Here is a 23,260-nt window from a genome sequence, read left to right as displayed (position 1 = left end):
TTTTAGGCAGATGGTTATGTCAGTTGTGATAAGTGTTCTGTGACTTGTCTAATCTTGTGACAAAATTGAGTTTTTCTTAAACTTAAAGAAAAGTAGAAATTTATTTTCTGCTACTACATGGTTATAAATTAAAATTATAGTTTTAGTCTTGACTTTTATCTATTAGGCATTATTCAGACTACAAACTGCACTGAGCTTCTGGCTAAGATCATGTGAAAGGCAGGGAGGACACTTAAAATCTGCCTTAGCTCTTTAAAAATCATCTAACCAGTGCAAAAAAGGCAATATTACCCTTAAATAAGAAAACCATAAAGCTATAATAACAAAGTAGCCACAAAAGCCCAAAGTAAAACCAAAGTTTCTGTTATAGTAAGGCTTATGCAGCTTATTGGTTGAATTAAACCAGGTAAGCTTTTATGTGTGCCCAAGTGAAAAATTTGATTGGATCGTGTTGATAGTAAAGATATCTTTTTTTTTTCTTTTTCTTTTTTTAGGGCCCCACTTGAGACACATGGAGGTTCCCAGGCCAGGGGTCTAATCAGAGTTACAGCTGCCCCTCTACACCACAGCCACAGCAACAGCGCAGGATCCGAGCTGCATCTGCAACCTATACCACAGCTCACAACAACGCCAGATCCCTAACCCACTCATTGAGGCCAGAGATCAAACCTGCAACTTCATGATTCCTAGTCAGATTCAGTTTACAACAGGAACTCCAATAGTAAAGATACCTTGATAAATTTTTACTTTTCCTATAGGTGAGTGGAAGGTACTACTCTGGAGTGATCACCCAAATCCTTGTTTCCTAACACAGCATAAAGCAAAGCCAGGTGCATTTTACTTGTAAACCACAGAATGTATGTAAACTGAAATTCAAATTTCCTTTAATATTCATAATTCCCTCTTCCCTTTAAAATATTTCTTAACAGCAAAAGCGCCATCATAATTTGGTCACAGCCTGTCTTTACATCTTGCATTAGTTTTATAAGTCACCTCTGGGAGTTCCCATTGTGGCACAGCAGAAACGAATCTGACTAGTAACCATGAGGTTGTGGGTTTGATCCCTGGCATCACTCTGGGTTAAGGATCTGGTGTTGCTGTGGCTGTGGTGTAGGCCAGCAGCGTTAGCTCCAATTCCACCCCTAGCCTGGGAACCTCCATATACTGTAGGTACGGCCCTAAAAAATGAAACAAAAAAAATCGTATAAAATCATTTCTGATTTGCTTTAGTTAATAGACCTAAGTTAATGCCTATTTCTTTTTATTCATTTCTCTTTTACTTATGAAAACTGTGCTGTTATGAAAGAATTATTTAGTAGTTTGGTGTGTTTGGCTCACAGTATCTTCCAACATTTTTTTTAATCCAGAAAAAGTCCCAGACTCTCTAGAAAATGAGCTGAAATCCAGATGGGAAAACCTATTGGGCCCTGATTATGAAGTAATGGTATGTTAAATCTTCTAATAAAAAACACTCACGTCTCATTTCATGTCTAGCTCCTAATGCTACAACTGAAAAAAATGGGAGAGTCAAGGAATAGCCAGCCTGCCTTTATTTTTTCCTCCTGCCTTTCTTCCTCATTGGAACCATTAATTGATTTTTTTTTTTTCCTTTTCATTTTAACCTGCAAGAGCAGTTAAGGACTGCACACAAGTTTCAGTTACAATTATCAGCCACTCAGTTCATGTTGAAATCATTTCAGTCAACGATAGGCAGAAAAATGTTCGGGGAGAGAGAGAGCTTGCCTTTAAATTTATAACCTGTATCAGCTGCTTAAAATTGCTGGCATTTTTATGATTGCTTTTATGATCTGTTTGTTTTATCGTACACTGAAAGGGCCGTGGATATTAGTCCTATGTTTCACAAGGAATCTTACAGTTTTATGAGAAAAATGTAAGAATGATTATCAAATATATTTGGGAGAAAAGGAAGTAATTTAGGTTAGGTATAAGTTTATAGTGCCAGTGGTCCATTAGACTTCCTTTCACCTGTTATTAGATTCATTGAGTAAGGGATTGATTACATTTCCCCGTATGAATCCACATGAAAGCAGAAAGCCGCGCTTAGAAAAGCCTCTACAGTGTTCACTAAATGCATTAGTAATAAAGTATTCTATTAAATTTCTATTGTCATTCACATTTTCTTACATATGTTTGTCATTAGTACTCATTGGCTGGTTGGAGATTTTTTTTTTCTTCTTCTTGGTTCAAAGTGTACAGCCACTATTATCAGACATTTTTCAGTGTCATGAAGATGAGTCAAAACAGTCCATACTCTCTCTTCTTAGTTTTGTACTTGCACGTCAGTCCTCATGAACTGCTCGCTCTTAACTTCGTAGATTTTGAAGCTGTTTTGTCACTAGGCTGTCATGCAGCATATGACCTTTTCTCCTCACCTAAGTAGTTGATGTTTGAAATAGTTGGTGTACCAGTTTTTGAAATGGTTAGTTTTGCGTTGAGCTCTTTTGTTAAAAATGTTTCCTCTTTATAACTACCCTTCCAAAATTTATTTATCACATGGTGAGGTTGTAACAGAGGAGCTACAAAGAGGAGAAGGAATTTGAAGTTGGAAATTTAAAGTGACAGTTTTGTTCATTCATTAAGACCTGTAGCATGTTCTGAGGGAAGAGGAGCCAAAAAGAGAAGCCAGGCATGTGTACATACATGCATGCATGCACTCGTGTTTCTCTATTTTCTTCCAGAATCTACTTACCTGAAGTGCAGTACCTTCAGAAGCTTTAGTTGGGTCATTGTTTAACTTATCCCCTCCCTGCAGATACACCATATTTTATTAACAACTTACAGATGCAGATCATTTGTAAAGTATTTTGCTTGCAAGGAATTCATTTCTGTGGATGTCTACCATTGAAGTTCAGAACAATAGTTTTAGGCCAGGATTAAAGATTTTCAGTATTCCATCAGCTTCCCACCAGTCCAGGTCTTTCTGTTTATGTCCTTGCCAGATCTTTTTCCTGGGGAAATGGTTTGAGCACGCCATGGAAAGTCAGATGCTTCAGATTTTCCAAACTTGTCTGATTTTATTGACCTTGCAAACTTTGTTTCAAGGCTTGAGTTTAGAAGTAAAAATGAACATGCTCTTGGTTTTGTCAAAAGAATACAATTTTTATGGCTTTAATATAATGGAAGATTATATTAAAATTTTAGGGATCATGGGTTTTTAAAAATAGTACATTTGCCCATCACCTTCTAGTTCAGCTTTTGAATAATTTATGAAAAAAGATTGCTGTGGAGAACAATGACGACAACAAAGTAAATATGCTCTGAAATTTAACATTAGTGTTAAGGATTTCAGAAAAGAAATTAGATGGAGTTATCAATATATGGTTTTATACAGATTTTTTAATTTCAGAAAGCCTAGGAAGAAATAGAGTTAATGCTTTTACAAATATTGGAAGTACTTTTTCTTGTGAATTTAGGTTGCTACTTTGGACACACAGATTGCAGATGATGCTGAGTTACAGAAGTATTCAAAGGTAAGCATTATTTTTTATTATTTATTCATTAATTTTTGACCTTTTAGGGCCGCACCCACAGCATATGGAGGTTCCCAGGCTAGGGGTCAAATCGGAGCCACAGCTGCCAGCCTACACCACAGTAACAGCAACGCAGAATCTGAGCCAGGGGAACCTCTTGGTTCCTAGTCGAATTTGTTTCTGCTGCGCCAAGATGGGAACTCAAGCATTATTTTTTAAATTGTTGCCAGTTTTTTGTTGTTTGAAAAACTTTCTCTAAGTTCTTGTTGAAGAAATGAGATTAGTGCTGTGATCTGACGTTTCCATGATTTAGTTTTAGAACTTTTCTAGAAATGTAGTAGGTTCTCACTTATGACAAGTGATGGTTAGATATGCCTGGGGAAAATGTGGGTCATCGTGTCCTTTCCAGAAACCAAAATTCCCGGTTTGACTGCTTTGCCCACCTTCAAGATCGTATGCAGAGCGGCTTTGTGCCCAGTGTGTTAGCTTTTCAGCTATCGAAAGTCCTTTTAAAATGTTTCCTAAAATTCAAGATCAAGATGTAGACTTAGAAACGAACCTACCTACAGAACAGAAACAGATGCACAGACATAGAGAACAGACTTGTGGTTTCCATGGGGGGAGCAGGGAGGGAGTGGGAGGGACTGGGAGTTTGGGGTTAGTAGATGCAAACTATTACATTTAGAACGGATAAACAACAAGGTCCTGTGGTACAGCACAGGGAATGATATCCAATCTCATGGGCTAGACCACGATGGAAAATAATATAAACAAAAAGATTGTATGTATGGCCAAGTACAGCATTGGCACGACATGGTGAATCAACTATACTTTAATAATAATAATAAAAAAAAGAAATGGTAATTGTGTGAGTGATGGAGATGACAGCTAAGTCTGTGGTGGTAATCATTTTGCAGTATGTAAGTGCAGCATATCAAGTGCACACCTTAAACTAACACAATGTTCTATGTCTATATCTTTGATATAGCCTTAAAAAAATCCTCCCAGTCCAGATGCCTAAGGACAAAAAAAAAAAAAAAAGTGGTTTTATCTTCTGAGATAGGTAATGCTTTTTCTTGGACTTAGAAAATTTGGTAGTTAGACCTTAATTTCTAAAGGCAAGATTGTCAAAGGTAACTTTTACAGGTGTTCCTAACATTTTTAGTGTCCTCTCACTACAAATTAATTTTATAGTCCTTACTCTGGATCATCAGAGGCCAGGGGAATTGAACCTTAGGGAAGCCTTCCAGGTGGCTTTCTCCACAAAGGATGTGAAAGGAAAGGTGTTTTTTTTGTTGTTGTTGTTGTCTGAGTAGTTTCAAACATTATACTCTCATTCTACCTGGGATGTATGAGCTGAGTCCAGCTTAAACTCTGCTGTCACATGCAGCATTCAGAATGAGTTTTCTGTGTCCCAAGTGGGTTTTGTAAGAAGTCATCTCCGTAGATAGTTTTACCATTTCCTTCCTTGAGTATTTGTGATGAACAGTTTCCTTCTAAAATTGTGTTGCTTTCAAAGCTGATGCTGTGGAGAGCGTTTCTTTCCTTGTAAGCAAGCCTGCATTTGGAGTCACTTCCTTGCTGTGCTGTGTGGCCAGCTGACCAGGCTTTCCTCAGATGTGCGATATTTAAGAACACGACACAACTCGTACTGAATTTTAAATTATTTACAAAATCATCTTTAGGTTAGATTAGTCACTCATTATGAGTTTCATCTAAATTGGTCGAGAGGGATTTAACTCAAAATAAGAGTAAGAAATATAGATACCTCACTAAACTTCATGTGTTGTTAATTATTGCAGTATAGTTTGCTGGTGATATGGACTGTGTAGGAATTCCACTTTACTAAATTTCTTGTGCCTTATCTGCTACTACAGCCTGTCTATTGAGTTCTTAATTTTACTTGTTCTATTTTTCTCTTCTAGTCTTTCTAGATTATAATTCTCTTGGAAGAATTCTAATTTTTTAAAAAAATCTGTATTTGTCATCTTTTTCTTGAACATATGAAGGACTTTATATAATTAATTCCAATATCTAGATAACTATGGATGTGTCTCTATGGTTTGATGTTTTCTCTTGTTATGGTTATTTGGTTGTATGTCTCAGCATGGCATAATTTGACTGAATGTTTCATATTATGAGTGTCAACTACAAAAGTCTTCAGGCAGTGTTATCTACATTCAGAGGAGTCAGTCTTCCTTCTAAAAAGAAGATAGAGGGAGTTCTCATTGTGGCTCAGCAATAACAAACCCTACTAGTATTCATGAGGATGTGGGCTCAATCCCTGGCCTCGCTCAGTGGGTTAAAGATCTGGCGTCACCGTGAGCTTTGGTGTAGGTTGCAGACGTGGCTCGGATCCTGCGTTGCTGTGGCTGTGGTGTAGGCCAGCAGCTGCAGCTCCAGTTTGACCCCTAACCGGTGGGTGGTCATCTCAGAGGTAAGCCAAAGGTATAGTTCAGGTAAGATTCAGACTCTCCCCAGTTGCTTTTGCTTCTCATACATAGCCTTCCAAGTATTCCAGTGAGTCTGGAGTGTTTACCAGTCCCCTCTTCCTGGTGGGACCTGAACTCCAGTTCTCCTTCAGTGCTTTAGGACTGTAGAAATCTTTTCTTTGCTCTTCCAAGGTTTCCTGATTCGCTTTTAGCCTCCCTGCCCATTAGAACTCAAGAGAGTCCTTGGAGGGAAACATGCCCTAACTGAGGCTCTGTTCATTGTGCAGTTCAGCTTTAGTTGTTGACCTCCCATATGCAAAGCCATAAGATCCTATGTCATCATCGTCATATTCTATAGTAAGAAAAATGGACTGTAACTGCACTTTGAACATCTTAAAGAAGGTCATTGTCTTTCTCCAGGCAGAAGATGTTCTCTCACCTTCATTACCTAGTTCCTTGCCTCCAGTCATATGAACTTTATCTTTTTCCTGAACAGCAGCTATGTGTTGTATATATTTGTACTCAGTTACTCTGGTATAATGGCTTGGAAGGACTGAGTTGAACTGTTCATTCATTCAATCATCAGGTGTTTATTGATATTTACTCAGTGCCAAGTTCTTTACTGGGTGCTGGGATTTCAGAAGAGAACAGGAAAAAAAAGAAAATCCTGGCCTTGTAGAGCTTATATTTTAGTAGAGGGAGATAGATAATATGTAATAAGTTATATAGTATGGGTGATATGTGCCACGCATGGAAGATGAATAAGGAACTTGGGAGAGAATGTGGATTTTCCATTTTAGGTAGTTTATCCAGGTAAAAAAGCCTCATTAAGAAGGTGACATTTGGGGAAATACTTTCGTAGGTGAAATAAGCAGCCTAACTTTTCTTCTACATAATATGAAAAGTGATACCTATGTTGTAGAAGGTTAAATATAAGTATAATAAATATATGCCCCAATTAAAATATTGGCCAACACATAAGAACCATTCAGTTAATGGTGGTTTTGTTTCCCAGTTGTATGTTTCTAGTACTTTTAGTCTCTGACCTTTTAAAGACTCTTTCAAAAAAAAAAAGAGAGCTATTTTAAAACATTTAATTATTTAATTCAAATTTCGTTGTAGCAAGAACTTTTTTTTATTTTTTACTCTAGAAGAAAGAGTCATCCATACTTGCACTGTTCCCTTTTTGTATTTAGCTGTTACCCCTGTATATGTTTATATGCTTGTAGTTGGTAAACCCATCCTTTTGTATAATGTCAGAGAAGGGATGTGTGCCTTTTCTGTGTAACATTATCACACATGTTTACTTTTTTGTGCATTGATTTCTTAATTATGTCTGTCCACATTAATTATTCTGATCAGTTGGAATTTTTCTTAAAATGGGAATTTTACTTCTTAATTCAGTAGTTTCTAATTTCTCCCTACAGTGCGTAAAAGGATGCTGGCCTACCCAAACCCATTTCACACATGAGGACCCTAAAGTTTGCCTTGGTTGAATGAATCACCTCCAGTTGCACAGCTAGATAATACCAGAGGCAGCTTGCAGCATAGAGAGCATTCTTTCATTCCTGAAGTATTTACTGAGCTGCTACTCTGTGCAGACACTGTGCTCCCATGCGTGGGAAGCAAGTAGAAAGGGTCCTCACCCTCCTAGAGCCTGAGTTCTGGGCAGGATAATGGACGAGTAGAGCATAACCTAAGAAGATAATGATAAATTCTAAGAGGTGTTGCAAAGAAGCCACTGTAAGAAGTGATGAGGATTCAAGAGGCAGAAATGGGGTGTGTGGGCCAGAAATTCCCGGGCATGTTCATTGCCTGGGACATCTGGTATGGTCTTATGGCTTAGCCTCATCTTCCTAGAAAAGGAAGCTCTACAACAAAGCAGCACTGGGATTCCCTCCCGCCTGTCAGGAAACACAGCAGCGCCTGGCTTTCTCATGGGCTGGAGACCCCTAGGTCATCATAAATTAACTTCTGAAGAGCTAGAAGGACAAACTATAATGACAGAAAAAACAGTAACTATGCTAGAAGAACCAGGCCCCCAAAACAAAGTAGCTGTTCTTAGAGAAGAGTTAATAGTGTTTGAATTGATCTGAGCTCCAAATTCCAATTTTAGATTATAAAAATTAGATCCTAAGATGGTAGAAAGTTTTCTGCTAACTTAAAAGCTTTGTGGAGTGAGGCAAGGCATAGAATTAAATAAGTTTTCCTGGAATAATAAAAGCACACTAAATTATTAAAAAAAAAGAAAAGAAAAAGGCAGAAACAGGGTGATGAGAGCCACTTTAAGAGAGAGCTGGGGAAAGCCTTTCCGAGTTCACTCTTGAAGGATCCGAACGTGGCGAACAGCCGGTGCAGGTGGGAAAAAGCTGGGCTGTAGAAGGAATAGAAGTTGGTTGTTTTGTGGTGTCTCAGTCAAACTGAATGAAGAGTTGTTAGGTGAGGAGGCCCAGGTGCTGTGGGGCCTTGAGATCCACACTGATAAGCCTGGGCTTAATTCTCAGGAGGTAACACCAGTGAGGGTTCTTTTTTTTTTTTTTTTTTTTTTTTCGTCTTTTTGCTATTTCTTGGGCCGCTCCCTCGGCATATGGAGGTTCCCAGACTAGGGGTCGAATCGGAGCTGTAGCCACCAGCCTACGCCAGAGCCACAGCAACGCGGGATCCGAGCCGCGTCTGCAACCTACACCACAGCTCACGGCAACGCCGGATGGTTAACCCACTGAGCAAGGGCAGGGACTGAACCCGCAACCTCATGGTTCCTAGTCGGATTCGTTAACCACTGCACCACGACGGGAACTCCACCAGTGAGGGTTCTAAGCGGAGTAGTGTCATGCTCTGTGGTCGAGGCTGTAGGTTTTTCCTCTGTCCTAGCAACTTTCTGATTAGGAAGATCATGTTTCTTGGCTATAGCTGGTGTTCTTAAGGGTTTAGCTTCTTTAGTTGGTCGCTCTGGTTACCACCTCATAGCTTCTCTTAAAGGGATGCTGATTCAAGAAGCATCTTCCTGTATGACAGGAGGATGTTAATAAGATTTTCTTTTGAGGTGGATGGCGTTATAGGGAAAGAGAGAGGGGAAAGCAATTTGCAGTGGTTTGAGCATTAGCTGCACTGCTTCTAGGAAGCTGTTAATCATGACACGAGAACAGTTTTCCCGCATCTGGGGAGACTCGCACTTTTAGGGATGGCTTTCTTGGCAAGTGTTTACTGTTAAGATAATCACAGCACTATGAGGGAGACGCATTATCCTTATGCCAGTGACCCTTCTGCCGGCCATGAGTTGTAATGCGAAGTGAGCATTAGTAATTCCTAACATCCGTGGCGTGGGAATCAAACAGACCAGGTCCTTTTTTCTGGTTTTGACAAGACAGACTGACAAATTTCGCTTTACTCCCTTCCTGAGTTACATTGTCTGAGACAGAGGGCATTAAAATGGGTGTGTCCCCCTCACTCTGCACAAATAGAATTGTGAAGGCAGTGGGATGTCCTGGGCCCCTCTCAGCAACCAGGGTCAGGGCTTTGCTTTAAAGGCATTTTCTCCATTATTTCTCATAGTCACTCTATTGGTCAGGGCTGTTTCTTCCTTTCCATTTTTAACATGTGGAAGCTAAGTATCAGGTAGGTAAAATGACTTGCCTAACACAGTACACAGCTAGGAAGTGGCAACATTTAGGAAACAGTCAGAAGTATCTGGCTCCTGAGTCTGTGTCAGTCTTTATTCTTTCCCTTTTGAATAGAAAATATATGGACAAGAAAAATATTAAAAGTTAAAGAAAGAAGGACTGCATAAAATGTTTCCCTCTCATCCCAGTCCCATTGTTCTCCTCATCAGAAGCAACCAACCACTCTTAACAATGCTTAGGCATGTAATTTTACACTTTTCTGGTCTCTTTTGGAGCAGAGAGCCTGACACAGAATCAAATACCTGTTGTGACAATGGTTATCTACTAGGGCAGGTGGCTTATTGGAAACATCAGAGGAGCTTTTTCAAAATACATATAACCTATTTTGTTCCTCCTGACCAATATTCTGATTTGGTAGGTTTGGGAGGAGGTCCCTAAAGGAAGGTCTGATTCCTTCCTTCCCTTGCTTCATTGAGAATTACTGTTGAGGTGTTGCTGAAATGCCTTATACATACAGTTGACCCCTGAACAACACAGGTTTGAACTACATGAGAACCAACCACTCTTAACAATGCTTAGGCATGTGATTTTACACTTTTCTGGTCTCTTTTGGAGCAGAGAACCTGACACAGAATCAAATACCTGTTGTGACAATGGTTATCTACTAGGGCAGGTGGCTTATTGGAAACATCAGAGGAGCTTTTTCAAAATACATATAACCTATTTTGTTCCTCCTGACCAATATTCTGATTTGGTAGGTTTGGGAGGAGGTCCCTAAAGGAAGGTCTGATTCCTTCCTTCCCTTGCTTCATTGAGAATTATTGTTGAGGTGTTGCTGAAATGCCTTATACATACAGTTGACCCCTGAACAACACAGGTTTGAACTACATGAGTGCACTTATATGTGACTTTTTTCAATCGTCAATACCACATACTATACCATCCTTGGACACAGAGGAACCTCAGATATGGAGGGCTGACTGTACGTTATACACAGATATTTGACTTTATGGAGGCTCATTGCCTCCAACCCTGAATTCTAAATGGTCAACTCTATTCAAGGAAGGAGGTGTAACTTCCTCAGGCCAGATGAAGGAGGCTTATTGGGTGGATGAAGAATGAGTTTGGAGAAATAAGAACAATGGATATTCCAGGTGGAATAGATACCATGAGCAAAAGTAGAGAAAGAGTCGTAAGTGCAAAGTGTTAGATTAGGTATCAAAAACTCAAATACCACACGGGCCGGACAGGCAACATAATTGATTCCTAAGATGAAAAATGGCAACTGACATATGACCTTCATGTTAAGTAGCTGAAGAGACCCTTCAGTATATTTCTGTATCCCAGAGTATGTAATATATATTTTTTGAACATTCAGAATTAAAATTTTAGATGGATAAGAAAAACTAATATAAATTAAGCTGACTGTCCTGCATAACCTCTGTGAGAGCATAACCAACTTTAGAGAGCCCTTGTGCTGTGTTTCACTAGGAGTTTAAAAGCTATAGCCTCATTCTTGGTTTGTTTTTTATTTGTGGTAAATTTAGCAACTCTTTTCCTCCAATCTTTGAACATAAATGGTTACTTAATATCTTGTGTGGGGGGGGGGGAGAAAGAGAGAGAGAGATAAACAGTTATGAGCCAATTAGAGTTCCTTCTGTTCTAAGTTCTGCTTTTTTGGAAGCATCCTTCCCCATCTCGCTGACATAGCTGTCCCTCTTCAGAAGCGCCCCCCTCCAGCAACATCTTTTCTATCCCCCCCTTGAGCATTTTGATATCTTATTTTAGAGACCTAAAAGTGAAACTTCTAGTGAAATGAATGAGCTGCAGTTTATTTCCTGACAGATCTTTCCACTCATAGGTTGAAGGCCTCTAGCTTTCTCGATCTCATTTGATCCTTATCATTTTAGCACTGACAGTAAATCACGCAGTGGTCACACTTTCATTGGATGCATTTCCTTGTATCCTTTACTTGCCATATCAGGATCATGAAAATCCTGCTATTCATGAACTTTAAATCAGACCCCCTGCAGAGCGCACTGAATAAGCATCAAAAAGCGTAATGTGCAGTGTGCGTGAAGGCATCAGTCATCTGTCTGTTGCACTCACTCCTGTCATTTTAGCACTTACTGCTCTCTAAGAATGCAGAATAGGGAAGGGGTGGACAGCTGAAAGAGACAGATGAAATGGTTGATTTGTTTGGTTGCTAAATGCAGCTGGGATAGGTAATTAAACAGTTCTGCCCCCACAGGGAAGCCTGCAGCCATGTAACATGAAGTCTCAGAAACACAGCTGTACTCAGATTTAGATTCAGAACTATATTAGGTGGGCCTCTTTCAGATTGACAGATTTCTGTAAACATCATTTCTGGTTTATTTGTGTAGTGTGATTGAAGATGGAGCACGTGTGTTCCACTCACAGCATTAAGTTTCTAGGGAGCATGTGTGGTGTTTATAGATATCTGGGGGAATAGCCTAGAAGGGCACAGCTCTGTATCTGGTGAGCCCCTGCTGCAACTCAGTGCTCCAGCCTGTTCCTGAAGTCACCTGTTCCACGGTGTGGGCATGGGAGGCAACCATGTGAACAGAGCATGACTAGTGAGTGTCTGGAAGGGGAGATAGGAGTCCGTTCCCTCCTAAATCCTTTTACTTTTTGTAGGGGCATGTTATTATATAAGTAGCAGTGATCTCTCTTTGTTTATAGTAATGTCTGTCTTAATTTGGGCATTTATTTCTATGCAGAAATTGCTACCACTTATCTACTCAGTCGCTCAAACCAAAAATTTAGTAATTGCTGTTCTCACTCACCCCTCACAAGCAGTCTGCCAGCAGACTCTCTGTAGGGCTGACTCATTCTTGCCCTTCATGTCTCACCTTAAATGTCCCCATTTCTGTGAAACTTACTCTAGGCAATTTTTCAAATGTTCTCCACCAGTCGTGTCTGATATCCTGACCCTGATTAACATCTTCATAGCATTTATCACACTAATTTGGGGTCTTTCATTTGTTTGCTGGTGCTTTGTTTATTGGCCTGCTTGTTTTGCTTGCTCTGCTTGCTCTCTTGTTTATATTGTCTGTCTTCCACACTAGATGTTAGTTCCAGAGAGTAAGAGATTCTTTTGCTCATCCCATAGTTCCAGCCCAAAGCTCAAATTCTTTTACATAGTTTACACCCTATAAATATGTCCTAGATATCATGTCCAAACTAGATTGTGGATCTCTGGTATGCTGGTAAATATCTAGCTCTCAGGGGAAAAAAAGGGGGGGGCAACCTTAATTTGCAGCATTTACCACTATTTGTGGTGTAAACAGTTCTGCCGTGGCAGATTGCAAGCTACCAACATGACATCATTGAACATCCAGTTAGGTAGCAATTCACCATAGCATTTCACTGTTCCAAGTTTCTCTGTGGGAGCCAGGCTGTTTGATGACCTGACCTAGCACTAAACAAATCAACCATTTCATCTGTCTTTTTAAGTTGTTCACCTCTTTGGATTCCTTTCATTCTTAGAGAGTATTTCAACCATGCCTATATAACAGATAGGACTGACTTCAAGAGCATAGATAACATGAGGTCAAAGTAATTGGGAAGTGATAGATTTTGAGCACTTACTAAATTTGTTTTTAACATTTAAAAAAAGTGTACTATTGCAGTTTTGTGTGTCGCAGTGGTTATCCTTAACCACTGGCTTGCAAAATTCCTGAAAATTGAACCGTCTTCTCTTATGAGCAGATTTCAGCATACTGTTGGGGATGACCTATGGGTGGACCTACTGACCACTCTCTGCCCTAGTGTTTGGCTTATAAACAAAGGAGGGAAGAGAGTTGGCGGAGATGGATGGGCAGCTTGTTATTACAGAAACATTTCCTTGAGAGTTTTAATTTACCTTTTAGTGCTAAAAAAATGATCCTAACGTAGCTTGATGTACAGAAGTTGGTACCATGACTAGAAAGAATGTGATGGCAGCAGTGAGAAATACGTCACAGAGAGGGAACAAGAGTGAAAACAGTTTTACCCTTCCATGTAGAGTGCTAGAACATCTTATTGCCAGAGATGGCTGTAGGCCCTGAAGTGGTTGGTGCTCAAGAGCACTTAATTTTCAGAAAATTAGCCCAAGGCCAGGAGTCCCTCATGCCTGTTTTAAGCCAGTCAGCTGGACTGCTTGCCACTTCACATTTGTCTTTGTGTCTGGAGTGGGACAGAAATGAGCCCCAGATGGTGTCTGCAGCAAGGCTTGTGGAACTCTGGGGACTCAGAGCAGATTTCTAGGGGGAGGTGGCAAGCTCTGAGGTTAGGGATCATGGAGAAAAGGAGATAGGAGGGGAAAAGCCATGTTGTGGATGCATTGCCATCTTGTGTGGGGTTTTCTTCTTAGCAACTGTGTATTTAGAGGTGAGCCTGGAATTTTAGATAAACAGACTATTGATATAGGAAATATAAATCATGATTAGTACCATTTATCATATTTGAGTTTATACGGCCACAGTGAGAAATCATTAGCTCCATCTTTGAAAGTTAAGGGAATGGAGTTTGGTGAATGTCTTTGACCTTTATAGCCAACAACACTAAGATACTCATCTTTTTACCTTGACATTGTCTGGAGTTCCATAATGCTTGGCTCGTATCTGAACATGTATGAATCCTTCTAAACTAACAGAATCAATCCTAGAGTGGAATAATGATTGCCTTCTTTGTTACATACCCCTCCTCCCCCCAAATCAGGAATCGTTCTCCCTTAACTTGGTGAGATGAAAAAAGACATCTTGAATGAGATTCCATCTTTCATGGGTTAGTTCAAATAGCATTTAATGAGCCCACATTCAGTGCCTGGTACTATTCTAGGGCCTGAGTTTATATAGAGAAAAAAATTACAGACTCTGCCCTCAAGGAGGAGGAACAATTAAGAAAATAAGGATTTTAGGAGTTCTTTTGTGGTGCAGCCGATTAAGGATCCAGTGATGTCCCTGCAGCAGCTTGGGTTGCTGCCATGGCAAAGGTTTGATCACTGGCCAACTTGTGGGAACTTCCACATGCGGCAAGCATCTTCCCCCAACCCCCACAAAAAAAAAAAAAAAAAAAAAGGAAAAAATAACAATTGTAAACACAGTGTATTGCGAGCTATGATGAAGATTGTACAGGGTGGTCTTAGACCCCAGATGGAGGTGAATTAACTCAGATATCAGGACGGGCTTCATGGACGTGACACTGCTTTGGTACTGAAGTATGAGTGGAAGTTAGGTGATAAAAAGGAGCTAGAATATTCCGGGGGATGGGAAGCCCTGTAGAAAAGTGAAACAGTATACATAGTGGGAACTGTAGGAAGTTGTGAGTGCCAGAGTTTAGAATTGGATACTTTGTACATCTGTTTCTTTGTTCCCAGGGAATCTGAAAGGAAAAGAGTGGGAACAAGATGATAAATGACTTGATGTTTTACTTGGGGCTAGTTTTCCCATTATTGTCTCTTTTGGGATTTCAGTGATCCGATTCAAGGGGTGGGGCTTTCAAGTCAAAACAATACTTGATGGAGGATTAACAGCCAGATGTGTCCTTGTCGTGTTTATATTACTGCCCTGTGTTTTGCTGCAGCTGCTGCCCATTCACACTCTGAGGCTTGGCATGGAAGTGGATTCCTTTGATGGGCACCATTACATCTCTTCGATCGCTCCAGGTGGTCCTGTTGATACCCTGAACCTCCTACAGCCAGAGGATGAGCTTCTTGAGGTAAAATTTTTGAGGGAAAAAAGACAGAGGGCAGGAATTTCTAACTTGTAGGAAAATGTGTTCTCACCAGAAATCCGCTGAGTTACATTATCCCCAGTGCTGCTGTAATGTGAGCTACTTAGAAAAATACTTAGAGACTATACTTGACTGTATTGTGTACTTGAAAGTTGCTAAAAGAGTAGATCTTTTTTTTTTTTTTTTTGTCTTTTTGCTGTTTCTTTGGGCCGCTCCCGTGGCATATGGAGGTTCCCAGGCTAGGGGTCGAATAGGAGCTGTAGCCACTGGCCTATGCCAGAGCCACAGCAACGTGGAATCTGAGCCGCGTCTGCAACCTACACCACAGCTCACAGCAACGCTGGATCCTTAAGCCACTGAGCAAGGGCAGGGACCGAACCCGCAACCTCATGGTTCCTAGTCGGATTCGTTAACCACTGCGCCGTGACGGGAACTCCTAAAAGAGTAGATCTTAAGTGTTCTTACTACACATACACAATATGGTCACTTTATGAGAGAATAGATGTATTAATCTCATTGGGGTAATCATTTTACTATATATATCAAATCATTAGATTGTACACCTTAAACTTGTACATGTTATATGTCATTTATATCTCAGTAAACCTGGAAAAACCAAAATGAAGATGAAGAAAAATACTAACTGCTTATGTAATGAGAAGGGAAATAGATGATATGTTTTCAGTTCATTTTTCCCGTCTTTGGGACACCTGAGATGTGAGTGCTTAGTTTTAATATTAAGGAAGAAGCTAATGTCTTGTTTCAGTTTGACAGCGTAATTAGTTTTTTCCGCCCAAACTGTTTTTAAGTATCTAATCCCTGACCCCTGTTTACATGTAGTCTGTTTTTTGTTTTGCTTTATTTTGTTTTGTTTTCCAGAATTTTATTCATTATTTCTAATAAGGACTAGGGTTGGATGAACTCAGGCTTATGTGGCACTGACTGCTTTTCAGATTGTCTCCTTGGAACCCCCTCCTCTCAACGTGGCAGCGTCTGGTGGGCTGGCTTATGCAGACTTCCCAGCCTCTCTTAGTTGGAGCAATTCTAGAGCAATTCTGCTTTGACATGACTTCCTTGAGAGGTTTTGTTAGATTGGACAGTTCTGGAGTACAACAAAGCAAACAATCTTGAAACCCTTAATTTTATAGATAAGCAAATAAGGCACTGATTTCCCCAATTTTATACACTGATAGGCTGATGACTTTAGTTCATGTTTTCTAACTCCCATTTCACTATTTTTTTCAGTACATCACATTACTTTCTAAGCTTCTAAAGAGAGATGTGAGCAATGTTCAAACTTAAGGAAGGCTGTGTAGAAGAGGGTTCACCCAAGAGTTAAGGTCCACAAGAAGTCCTAGTGTGGATTTGGTAGAATCAGCTTAGTTTCCTTAGCCAAGATTAGAATCCCATGGGCCTTGAAATAGAGATTGCTTCCTAAAATTTATATTTGTTTAAAGTGAAAAGGCAAGGATAGCAAATAGGTTTCTTATTGGCCTTTTATTTATTTATTTATTTATTTATTTTTTAAATGGCTGCACCTGTAGCATATGGACGTTCCCAGGCTACAGGTTGAATCTGAGCTGCAGCTGCCAGCCTACACCACAGCCATAGCAACACCAGATCTGAGCTGTGTCTATGACCTACATTGAAGCTTACGGCAATATTGGATCCTTAACCCACTGAGCAAGGCCAGGGATCAAACCCACATCCTCATGGATACTAGTCAGGTTCTTTTCCGCTGAGCCACAATGGGAACTCCTTTTGTTGTCTTTTTAAAGTTTCTTTCTTAAACTTATATTTGCTTAAAGTTGAATGGCAAAGATAGCAAGATAGATGGCAAAGATATGTGGGTGTTTTAATAGTGACTCATTCAATCACCTGGATGAGTATATTGAAAATTCTGAGTTAAATGTTGAGGTCAGAGAGAAAAGTGCTATGGCTATTGTCAAATTCTTTTATAAGCATGGGAGGCCAACTGTTGGGGTCCTATTTTAAGAGGTAGCAAAGGGCTTGTTTTGTTTTTTTTTTTCCCCTCTTTTTCATCTTTTGCCATTTCTTGGGCTGCTCCCAAGAAATTGGAACTCTTATTGTAGATTCACACCTTAGATTTTACTCTTATCACTTATGATTTTTTTGGTGCTGAATCATGTCTTTCTTTTCTGATTTGCAGAATGTATGGCACAATTTTGTGGATATCACACAAGATAATCTGCAGATTGGAGTTGTTTTTTTTTTTTTTTTTGTCTTTTTGCTATTTCTTTGGGCTGCTTCTGCGGCATATGGAGGTTCCCAGGCTAGGGGTCGAATCGGAGCTGTAGCTGACGGCCTACGCCAGAGCCATAGCAATGTGGGATCCGAGCCGCGTCTGCAACCTACACCACAGCTCACGGCAACGCTGGATCCTTAACCCACTGAGCAAGGGCAGGGACCGAACCCACAACCTCATGGTTCCTAGTCAGATTTGTTAACCACTGCGCCACGACGGGAACACTTTCTATAATAGGTGGTTGTTTGGGTATTTAGTTGGGAGATGTGGAAATATGACTAAAAACCAGTTTAGTTTACTTTTTGTGGTAAATATATACAACACAAGATATATGATTTAAAGCATTTTTAGTGTATAACTCAGTGGCATAAAATATGAGTTATACGCTAGTCCTGGTAGGTGATAAAGAAATGTTGGCTGGATCTGAGTAGAGCAAGTGTAGGAGATCCCAGCCATCAGCTGAGTCCTCTGTTTTAGTTGGAATTCCATGGGCCTTCTGCCTTGTAATAGTATGGGATATAATAAGGAAGCACGAAGACGGGTTGAATTCACAAGTGTAGATTTCGGATGAAAGAACTTGGCATTGGGAAAGAAGCCCAGGTTTGAAAGTCAGCTGCTTTTGATTCTGAGTTTGCCACAGCCGAGCTGTGTGTTTTAGCATGTCACTTGGTTTGAGAATCATTTCTTTATCAATAAATGCCTACTTCACTGTATGTTTGTGAGGATCTAATGGAATATCTTCCATGGAAACTGTAAAAGCATCATCTTACTGTGAGATACTGGCAATATGACCACTGTGAAAAGGTGTAATGATGCCTAGATACTTACAACCGAGCATGACAATGGGAGAAAAAAGTATGTATCCATGTATGTGTAACTGGGTCCCCATGCTGTACAGTAGAAAAAGAAATTTTGTTGGGGGAAATACCAACAAAAACAAATAAAAACAAAACAAAAAGAACCGTTTCGGGATTGGATGAATGAGGACTGAATGATGTAACGTAGTAGGACAGTACTTTTACAGTATTATGTACTCTGCAAATGAATACGTGTGAATGTGTGCATGTGTTTTCTTATCACAAAGTCTGAATAACTGAGACTTGACAACCCTTGAGAGGGTTTGAAGAGCCTGGAGAAATATTGTGAACTTAAAATAAAAATTGGCTTCAACTAAGTAACCCAATATAGAAATTAAAAAGTCCCTGTAAAGTTTGCCAAATAAACTCCTGAACTTTGTGTGTGTGTATGTGTGTGTGTGTGTCTGTAATGTACTCTTTAGAGCTTAAAACCAGAAAGACAAATATGCTTTGGGGTTAGAACATTGTGCCAAGTCTCAGCCCAGAGCAGCTATTTACAGTGGCCATAAATCCCCTTAGATAGGAGTTGCTAATGGGAAATGTGACCAATCCCTTTAGCGATAGAGAGTGGTGAGAAGGACTACCAGGCATTGCTGTAATAATTGGAGACGATTCAAATGAATAAATAATGAGCTAAATAAATATTTAAATGTACTGCAAGATAAAAACCTGAAAAGTGATTTTTCTAATTTGTTGAAGCAATGGGAAACACAGACTAATACTTGAGCATGGGTAAAATTCCTGCTTTGAATGTATCCACTTGTTTTATTTTCAGTATTCATTACTCCCCATCTGGTTGATTTTAGAACTTTCTGTCCTTGTGGCACCAGTTGGCACCATGGACGTGGTGTGACTGATCACAAGAAGATCCCAAGTACCTCCTTTCCCATTTTTTTTTTGTGTGAGGATGGACTTGCAGTTCTTCCAGGAAAAACCTTTCTGCTGCTGTTGAACTTGCTACCCCTTGGCCCCCTTCATCAGTCATAAAGTCTTGGGAGACAGCATTTCCTTTTTAGGACTTGCTTCCTGATGCACATGTGGATCTCTTTACTATGTGGTGATTTCTTTGTAAATAATTAAGAGGCAGGGAGATTATGTCTGGCCTGATGGCTAAGTGCTTGGTGTGTTATGGGCCTGAGAGTAATTCCAAGGCATGAATGACTCTGGGTTCAGACCACTGTTGGTGGGATGCTTCCCGCACCCCACTGTGCTCTTATTCTCTGAGCAATGACAGATTTTGTGGAAATGTCCCTCCCTAGAAAGTCAACCCTGCCAGTTATCTGGACGTTAGCATTGCACCTGTCCGAAATTAAGGCCAGACCAGAAATATCTTTAAAACTAATAACCCTGCTGAACCCTCCCAGGAAGGTATGAGTTAGATGTGAAAAGAGTATTTGTTGCCTGGATTGTGTTCATGCCTCAGCTTTTAGGGAGTGGCTGACAGAGGCGAGAGCTCCTTGAGCTAAAGTCACATATATTAAAAATTAGAATAGATTTATGTCTCTAAATTATCTTTGGTGCAAAGCATTATTACTAGACACTAAATAGAATATGAAGTTTAGATAATCTTGTAGTGATAAGCGCTAATCATTAATGAGGAACAGTTTGTTATCTTTTTATTCTTTTAAACATGTGGAAGACTTGTATAAAACAATTTGAAAACTTGACTCCCTTCTTATACTTGATGACTGTGTTAGCAGAGTACACAACGATGGATCTGATGCTAAGTTATGTGTGTTTAGAAGTGATTTCTTAGGATGGTATTAAGAGTTCATGGGATGCGAAAGAAAATTGTGAACTGATGCTAAGTTTGACAGCTGGGTAGCCCAGATTTTGTTATCTACACATTGTAAGTTGAGCCATTTTTAACAGCCTTAAAATAGTGTTAATATGCCTATTGATATTGGCACAAAATGACAGAGTGAAACGAAGTGGACTTAAGGCTATAATTGATATTGTGTTTAAGGAGAGATGGGGAGTAGATTGAGGAAATAACCACACAGACTCGAATACAGAAAGGAGAAAGCAGGGAGGTGTGAAAAGTCAGGCCGACCACATACCCAGTAATAGTTGTGCTCTGAGCCTGTTTTGTACTTTATTCACCCAAGTTCAGTAAACTTTAGTCTTGTTATAAATTTTGAGGATTTCTAATTTCTTTTTTCTTTTTTTTTACTGCTTGAATGATTAAGTTTAGGCCCTTTGTTTACAGGGAAAATAAAACGATATCCTGTTTTCATTTTGATGGATTGACATAAGCAAGAGATTTTTGTTTTTTCATCTGGGGCCTCCTGAGTTCTGACATATCCTTTGTCTTTCTAGGTCAATGGCGTGCAGCTTTATGGGAAATCTCGCCGAGAAGCAGTCTCCTTTCTTAAAGAAGTGCCACCCCCCTTTACCTTGGTTTGCTGTCGACGGTTGTTTGATGATGAAGCCTCTGTAGATGAGCCAAGGACCACGGAAGCCTCTCTCTCCGCAATGGAGGTACTAGATGAGTGCACAGACTGTAGTGGCCTAGGCATGCCCCTTCAGCAGGGATGCTCCAGAGAGTGTACTGTAATGTGAAGGGGGAGGGGGAAACCTCCTTCCTCTCTTATCCGGCAACAGTCGCTCTCAAGGGCAACGACGCATAGCTTTTCAAATTGTTGCTTTTCTTTATCATTATGAAACATTCCTTTTTTTCTTTTTTTTTTTTTACTTGAAATGTTGGTGACATTAATGTGCATGCACTTTGATTTTAGAAAACCTTTTTTTTTAGTGATTGCCTGAGCGTGTTACTTTTGGCTCCCACTTCAACTCAGTTCATCTTAATAAGTTTAAGATGTTGGAGAGTGTTGAATATCTAATGGACTTCCCTTTTTCAGAGCTTTAAAAACACGAAGATCTATGACCAATTTTGAAGTGAGTCTAAAAATTGCTGTAAAAGCCTTCAGAAGGTCAGAGAACAAAATAACACTTTCTGTGCTGCTGGTTTTTTGTTTTGTTTCTTAGCGCATTGTAATTATGAAAACAGTTTTAAACACATGCTGTGGCATCTTATGTTATTTATAACTATTTTTTTATGTCACTTTCCCCTTTTCCAGACTTTTTTAGATTATTATTCCATTAACAACAGTTTTGATCCATAGGGCCCTCCTTTTACCTGCCTACGGTCTGATTTTCAAGATATATGGACCCTTATGCTGCATCTATTACTTAAGGATTTTGAATCCTTGAGCAAATAACTTGACTTTCCTCTGAAAAGTGAGGATACTGGGGGGTATTTACGTCATCAGTTTGTGGGAGGAGGAAATGAAGTAATGTGTGCAAAGTTCTTAGCAGGGCCTTGCACATGGACAGTGCTCAGTAAAAATTAGCTATGGCTGTTCACCATGCCTCAAGTCCACCTATCTCTTTTGTGACTTCCTAAAGTACAAGAGTTTAGCTCTGTCCTTTAGTCCCAGATACTTTAATGTGTATTAAGTTTGTTTTTACAAGACGACTGTCAGCTCCTGCAGGCAGAGTCCATATCTTGGAATTATTTTGTGTCTCTCAGTGTTTTTATCTTTACTGGGCATATAAGAAGTGCTTAGTAAATTATGGATTATTGATTGTGATTTTTTAAAAATGTGCATCTTTGGTAAACATACTTCAAATGCTACACTTTTGTGATTCTTGCTACCTTTACTAAAATTAAATGTGGATAATGGCTTACCTCTAAAGGTTGATAAAAATGCCATCAATCTAATCTTACAGGGTGTGTAAATCACCAACCCAGCTTGCTGACTCTGTGCTCCCATCTGTCATACTTTACCACAATGGATAAACAACAGCTTTGAATTATGCTAAATGTCAACCTTGCTGCCCATTAGTTGATTGCTTTCTATTCTGTAAATATAGCAGTTGTGGAGGATTGATTGCATCAAAGTGATATATTTCATGTTGGAGTATAATATCTTATATATGTTGGATGCCTTGAAATTTCTATAAACTTGGGTTTTGAAATTATATGTGGTTTCTCGAAATCCTGGCCCTCTTCTGTCTCTTTTTCATTTATCTCAGTACCATCTTAGGTTCTTCAACCCTGTCTGGTTAGGCAGCTCAGCCAAAATTCTAATGCTCATTAATCAGTGAAAGTATTAAATGCCCCAGTAAAACATCAATCACATTGTATTAGCCATTGTAACTTTACTTTTTATTGGAAAGTATGAATGTTTTCTTTTTAAATGTATTATTTCCTCACATCAGACTGATATAAACAGAAGTTTATTGATCCAGAACATTCCCACTAATTTCAAGTTTTGTAATTCAAGAACCAAGAAATTGTTCCCATGTTTAGACTCAATTCACCAGGGATTGAATATTGAATATTGACTTTATATGTCCTGTGGAGACAGTTTGAGATCAGGTCCAGTGCTAATTTTAAGATGGTTTTGTATTAGCTATAGTGCCTTACTCCTCTATAATAGAGCCCTGCTGTCGATTTTGATTCTATTAAGTGGATTTTCTTACACAGGTCACTCAAAATTATATTCATAGGAGTGATGTACTTCTGTTTTATTTACTAAGATCATCCAAACTTTTAAAAAGTCTACTTCTAGGAGTTCCCATTGTGGCACAGCAGAAACGAATCTGACTAGGAACCATGAGGTTGGGGTTTGATCCCTGGCCTCGCTTAGTGGGTTAAGGATCTGGTGTTGCCGTGAGCTGTGGTGTAGGTTGCAGACATGGCTCGGCTCCCATGTTACTGCGTCTGTGGTGTAGGTCGGCAGCTGTAGCTCCAATTAGACCCCTAGCCTGGGAAGCTCCACATGCCATGAGTGTGGCCCTATTTAAAAAAAAAGAAAAAAAGAAAAAAAAAGTCTACTTCTAAAATTTAGTT

General features: G+C 39.6%; 1 protein-coding gene across 6 annotated transcripts in view; it reads left to right on the top strand.

Annotated features, from left to right (window-relative positions):
* The window catches only part of PATJ (PATJ crumbs cell polarity complex component), a 356,992-nt gene that overhangs the window by 60,647 nt on the left and 273,085 nt on the right, over nt 1-23,260 (top strand). For all 6 annotated transcript variants that reach the window (XM_021096561.2, XM_021096558.2, XM_021096560.2 and 3 more), the window contains exons 13-16: nt 1,368-1,444; nt 3,435-3,491; nt 15,130-15,264; nt 20,722-20,883. In XM_021096561.2, the coding sequence (XP_020952220.2) occupies nt 1,368-1,444; nt 3,435-3,491; nt 15,130-15,264; nt 20,722-20,883 (431 nt within the window). The remainder of the gene's footprint in view (nt 1-1,367; nt 1,445-3,434; nt 3,492-15,129; nt 15,265-20,721; nt 20,884-23,260) is intronic.

The sequence above is a fragment of the Sus scrofa genome, chromosome 6 (genome assembly GCF_054392235.1).
Source record: "Sus scrofa isolate SSC_HxYL_T2T_F1_AM1 chromosome 6, Sscrofa_HxYL_maternal_Yorkshire_Landrace_v2.0, whole genome shotgun sequence".
NCBI classification, from domain to species: domain Eukaryota; kingdom Metazoa; phylum Chordata; class Mammalia; order Artiodactyla; family Suidae; genus Sus; species Sus scrofa.
The sequence above is the reverse complement of the archived record's forward strand: the minus strand, read 5'-3'. Positions and strand labels throughout refer to the sequence as shown.